The sequence below is a fragment of the Pelobates fuscus genome, chromosome 13, assembly GCF_036172605.1.
Source record: "Pelobates fuscus isolate aPelFus1 chromosome 13, aPelFus1.pri, whole genome shotgun sequence".
Taxonomy (NCBI): Eukaryota; Metazoa; Chordata; class Amphibia; order Anura; family Pelobatidae; genus Pelobates; species Pelobates fuscus.
In genome coordinates, this window is record NC_086329.1 from 20,829,737 (window position 1) to 20,835,009 (window position 5,273).

The 5,273-nt window shown below is 50.0% G+C and overlaps 1 protein-coding gene across 1 annotated transcript; it reads left to right on the plus strand.

The window, feature by feature from the left end:
- The first annotated feature begins 219 nt into the window (after nt 1-219).
- On the plus strand, nt 220-3,710 carry IRF2BPL (interferon regulatory factor 2 binding protein like). Its single transcript, XM_063439637.1, has one exon. The coding sequence runs from the start codon at nt 400-402 to the stop codon at nt 2,488-2,490; it is 2,091 nt and encodes a 696-aa protein (XP_063295707.1). The 5' UTR covers nt 220-399; the 3' UTR covers nt 2,491-3,710.
- The last annotated feature ends 1,563 nt before the right edge of the window (nt 3,711-5,273 follow it).

Below are 5,273 nucleotides of genomic sequence, written 5' to 3' on the forward strand. Positions count from 1 at the left end.
TGTAGCGTAGGATTGGTGGGGGGGGTTGCGGTTGGGGTTGGTTGTATTGACCGAGTCTCAGGTGTTTATAGCGCGCGTGACGTCACGGCCAGGTGGCATTCCTCGGCTGGTGTGGAGAGCCGCGTCACGCTGCCGGCGCGCACGCGCACGCCTCCCCCTCCACAACCCCCCGGCCCCCGTGCACGCGCGGAATCCCAGCCCTGCGTGACGGAGGGAGAGGGCGCGTCCACGCGTGTGCGCGCTCCGGGCGGGCTGCGGCTTGCAGAGAAGCGCAGAGAGAGCAAGAGAGAGAGCACGCCCGGCCGGGAGCGGAGAGAGAGCCCTGTATACCGGGAGCTGTGAGAGACCTACCGAGACCCCCCCTCCCTCTCCTCCTCCTCCCCTCCCCACACAGCCAGCATGTCGGCAGCGCAGGTCTCCTCGTCACGCCGCCAGTCCTGCTACCTGTGTGACCTGCCGCGCATGCCGTGGGCCATGATCTGGGACTTCACCGAGCCCGTGTGCCGGGGCTGCGTCAACTACGAGGGAGCCGACCGCATCGAGTTCGTAATCGACACGGCCCGCCAGCTCAAACGCAGCCACGGCTTCCAAGACGGACGCTCCCCGGGGCCACAGGGGCCAGGAGCCGGCGGGGCCGCCAAGCAGCACCCGGCCGTGCAGGCAGCCCTGACCGCCAAGGACACAGCCCAGCTCAACCACCTGGACGGGGCCAGCAAGGCTGCAGCCGCCTCGGGGCTGGAGAGATACGGGCTGTCCAGCGAGCGGGGGCGGTTCGAGTACACCCTGACTGCTGCCAGGCTCCCCAATGGCCTAAACGGCTTCCCCAAACCGGGGGAGGATGGGCCCCCTGAGCTCAACCGCCAGAGCCCCAACTCCAGAGGGCGAGCTGGCCATGGATTGATCCCCCAGCTGGGGCCCAGTCAGCTGAGTGTCCCCCCAAACCTGCTCCCCCAGACTCTGTTAAATGGGCCCCCCACGGCATCCTCTTCAGGGGCCCCGCACGTCCTGGGAAGAGGTCCCGCTGGCTCCAGTGGCCTGAGCGGCCCGCCGCCACCTACGGCCTCGTCGTCTGGCGATCCCAAGCGCCCGGGGTCTGTGTCCAGCACCGACCAAGAAAGGGAGCTGAAGGAGAAGCAGAGGAACAGCGAGGCTCTCTCCGAGCTGACCGAGAGTCTCCGGAACAGAACGGAAGAGTGGGCTGGGAAACCCAAGGCGGTTCGGGACGCTCTGCTCACGCTGTCTAGTTGCACCCCGTTTGATGTCCGCTTCAAGAAAGACCACACTTTATTGGGGAGAGTGTTTGCGTTTGACGCTGCATCGAAGCCTGGCTTGCTGGATTATGAGCTCAAACTCTTTGTGGAGTACCCCAGTGGCTCACTCAACGTGTTCAGCTCTGCTTCTGGCGTAGCTAAGCAGATGTATCAGGACTGCATGAAGGACTTTGGCCGTGGCCTTTCTTCTGGCTTTAAATATTTGGAGTATGAGAAAAAGCACGGCTCTGGAGACTGGCGCTTGTTGGGGGACTTGCTTCCAGAGTCGGTGCGTTTCTTTAAAGAGATGGTAGGAGCGGACATGCTACCACAACCCTACCTTGACCCCGGCTGTCCCATGTTGCCCAGTGCTCTGGTCAATCTACCACGTGCCCTGGCTGCTGCAGCTGCTGCTGCCTCTTCAGCTGGGGGAAGCAGTCAGGCCAGAGGGGGTGCACGGAAACGCAAGGCTTCTCCAGAACCAGATTCAGCTGAAGGACAAATGTGGATAACTGGTCAGCCAGATGGTATAAAACAACTCAGTTTAGCAGCTGCTGGCGGAACACCATCCTCCTCGTCTTCAGCTTCAGCCTACGGTGGCCCTGCTCCGCCACCCCCACCTCCACCTCTTGGCCCTGGGCACCCACAGCGAACCACTCCACCTGAGAGTGCTCCTAATGGCCCATCACCTATGGCAGCCTTGCAGTCTGTGACAGACACTTTGGGAACAGCTCACTCCCCTAAGGATGGACAGTCAGGTGGGGGACCTGCAGTGCACTCCACCACTTCATCTGCCCGCAGGAACAGCAGTAGCCCGGTATCTCCTGCCTCTGTCACTGGACAGAGGCGCCTGAACTCTCGAAATGGTGCTGGGTCTACAGAGTTAAGTCTGCAAGTGGCACCTACTGGGGGAGCTTCTCACCCGGGAATGGACCAAGTGCACCCCCAGAACATTCCTGACTCACCCATGGCCAACAGTGGCCCCCTCTGCTGCACAATCTGCCATGAGCGTCTGGAGGATACACATTTTGTCCAGTGCCCATCTGTTCCCAGCCACAAGTTCTGCTTCCCCTGCTCCCGTGAAAGTATCAAAGCTCAGGGGGCAACAGGTGAGGTCTACTGCCCCAGTGGTGAGAAGTGCCCACTGGTTGGCTCCAATGTGCCCTGGGCATTTATGCAGGGGGAAATTGCCACCATCCTGGCAGGGGATGTAAAGGTGAAAAAGGAAAGAGACCCTTAAAATGGGCGCCAATTGGGCATAGACACATTATCTTGCAAAGGATTCCTTGTCTCATTAATGTATATGTACAGTTCCTCATTTATAACCTACAGCCCAAGGACAAGCTCTGAGGATGGGGCCCGATGTAAAGGGGACACATGGCTTTGAGATTGAGAATGTAATTGGGCACCTCCACAACAACCCAAATCTGTTTTGTTCCAGTACTTGAGGAATCCCTTACTGTTTTACAAATATTAAAATGTGGTCCCAGTGCTCCTCAACATGTGGTGGAGAAGTCTGTGGGGTGGGGGGGGGGGTGATTGGATTCGCATAACCATGAAACATAACACTTTGTAATGTTTGCCCTTCAAGGAATAACTTGCTGGAATTTGTAATTAACATGAAATCAAAACCTGCCCGTGGGACAGAACCAGGAGGCCCTAAAATGTGTATAAACCCCCAAGGGACAAGGCAGGACAAGGGGTGCAAGCAGTTCCTGTCGATGTATGAATTGACTCTTGGGCTGGACGGTCACACGAACTTTAGTCTTATGCACAGACCATTGTTGTTGTGTTTCAGTACATTGAAGCACTGGTAATGTAAACTTCATTTGAAAAGTGAAACAGGTGACATATTTGGGTAATGCGGGATATTATCTGTTGTTTCTATTTTTCATTTATTTTATTTTTTTTAACCGCTTTTGTGGCAGTGTGACCACTGGGTAAAGGTTTATAGCACTTAGCGATGCTGCTGGTGTGTAATTTTTTTTTTTTTTAAATGTACGCACTTCTCTCCAGGCCCTGGGGCAGACCATAAACAAATACAATTTAGTATGTAGAATAAAGGGAGGGGGTGGGATTTTTTTTATTTAATTTTTTCCCCCTTTAGCTGGTGTCTTTGTACCACTTCACACTATTTTCCCCTTTTCAGCTTTTGTCCTGATACTGCGGGTGGGTGTTTATAATCTAGTGTAATTAACATATTGCAGGTTGCTGCAGGTCTAATTGGTTTAACCTGTTGAATGCTGGCAGTAATTGATCTGTCCCTTGGCCAGTAAGGGGTTCCACATTTAATTTTCTTTTTTTTTTTTGCACGGGCGCTTTGAGCAGTAGAGCAAGTTGCTGTCTGTACATTTCGGGTGGGATAAACTTTTCTTTGTCCAGAATACATTTCTGTAGTATAACAGACCACTGTTATGTGCCTTGGAGCTGATTACATTGTAATAAATCTGATTCATATTACTGCTCAGTGAATAGTTCCTGGTTTTTATCAGATTACAGTGTGTTGTCATTACTAAGATGGGTGTGTGCTGCTTTTTTAGATTTATTCTCTTCTGATTTCCTGACTGAGCATTTCACTCCTTACCCTCTCTCACTGCCTCTGTGTATTTTAATCTTACCCTATCTCTGTCCTTGCTTTTTGCTGCCTTGACTTTTATCTGTCCCTGCTTTTTTTTTTTTCCATTGAACCTTTGTGAAGTTTGCTCTACTGCCTGTTGTGTTTTGCACACCGATTCATCTCACTGCTCATTCCTCACTTGTTTGCTTATTCTTTCACTCTTTCTAGTAGATCCCCTCTTCCTTCTTTCACTTTTTCCACATACAATTTTTTTTCCACCCTATCTCACTCCTTTTTCTTCCATGCTTGCTTACTCTTTCTAATATACATTCTATTCATCTTTTCTCATAGCATCACAATCTGCTCACTCACTCTTGTCCCCCTCACCATTCTGTTTGTTAACCCGTCTGTTAAAGCTCTCCACTCGATCACCCACCTGTTTGTTTTTTCGTCACCCATTTATTCATATCTCTGCGCACCCCTAGGTTTGTTCGCTAGTCTCTTGTATCTTGTTGAACACCATTTGGTCAACACTCACCCATAATAACTAGCCTAAATCATGGAAATCTCTCTTCACCTGTATCTTATGGCTCTTTATTCTGCTTGCTAAGCTGTTGCTGCTTAAATCTTAAATGGCGATTAACCCATCTGCTCTTAAATTTCTCTGGTAGTTTCTTTGCTATCTCTGTTTTGCTCTCTGCTGCCTCTCCTACCTCTGCTTTAACTTCCTTTTTTATCGCACCTCTCTATCTCTACTCTGACTTCACTCTTGGCTCAATCTCTGCCCTCCTCCATTTTGCACATGTTTTGTCTCTTTAATGACTGAAGCTTTGGGTGTATTATAATAATTTTTTTTTCTATAAAATAAAATTTATGATATAGTGTAAATCCTTTCGACAACCCTGTTCTCATTTGGTTGATTGAGGAGAAGCAGTGTGTAGGGAAAAAAACATTGAGTTTCTATTATTAGTATCCTTTTATATTGGTGTTTCTTTGACACTATTTGTGTACTATGTTATTGTGTCCCAGATTATGTTTGTATCAAGATCAAACTGCAACAAACACAAATGATGTCTAATAGCACATCAGAGACAGTAATGTTTTGGCCTTAATCCCGCGTACAGAAGTTCATCTCTGATATGCTATTAAAATTAATTCATACCATGCTTCCAGCGTTTGTGCTGAGCTTAGTTTGGATTATGCATATGCTAATAGGGAAATCATTTTAGTTCTAAATATTTAGACTTTGTGCTGAATGATCATGTTTTACTTCCTGATTCATGGCCTTTTGGAATGTCTGACTAATCTGACTACATTCTGGCTTCTCTCTGTTACTTGGACCTCCTGTCTCTGCCTTTAGGCCCCTCTCTGCCACAGACTTATATTACTTTAGCCTTTTCTCTTTGGCTGTGTTCAAGCCTCCCTTTGAATCTTGGACCACTGGCAGCAAATGGCCATATTTCTCT

What these genes read in the sequence shown, in the direction of transcription:
- IRF2BPL (XM_063439637.1), top strand. Translation starts at nt 400, where the DNA reads ATGTCGGCAGCGCAGGTCTCCTCGTCACGCCGCCAGTCCTGCTACCTG.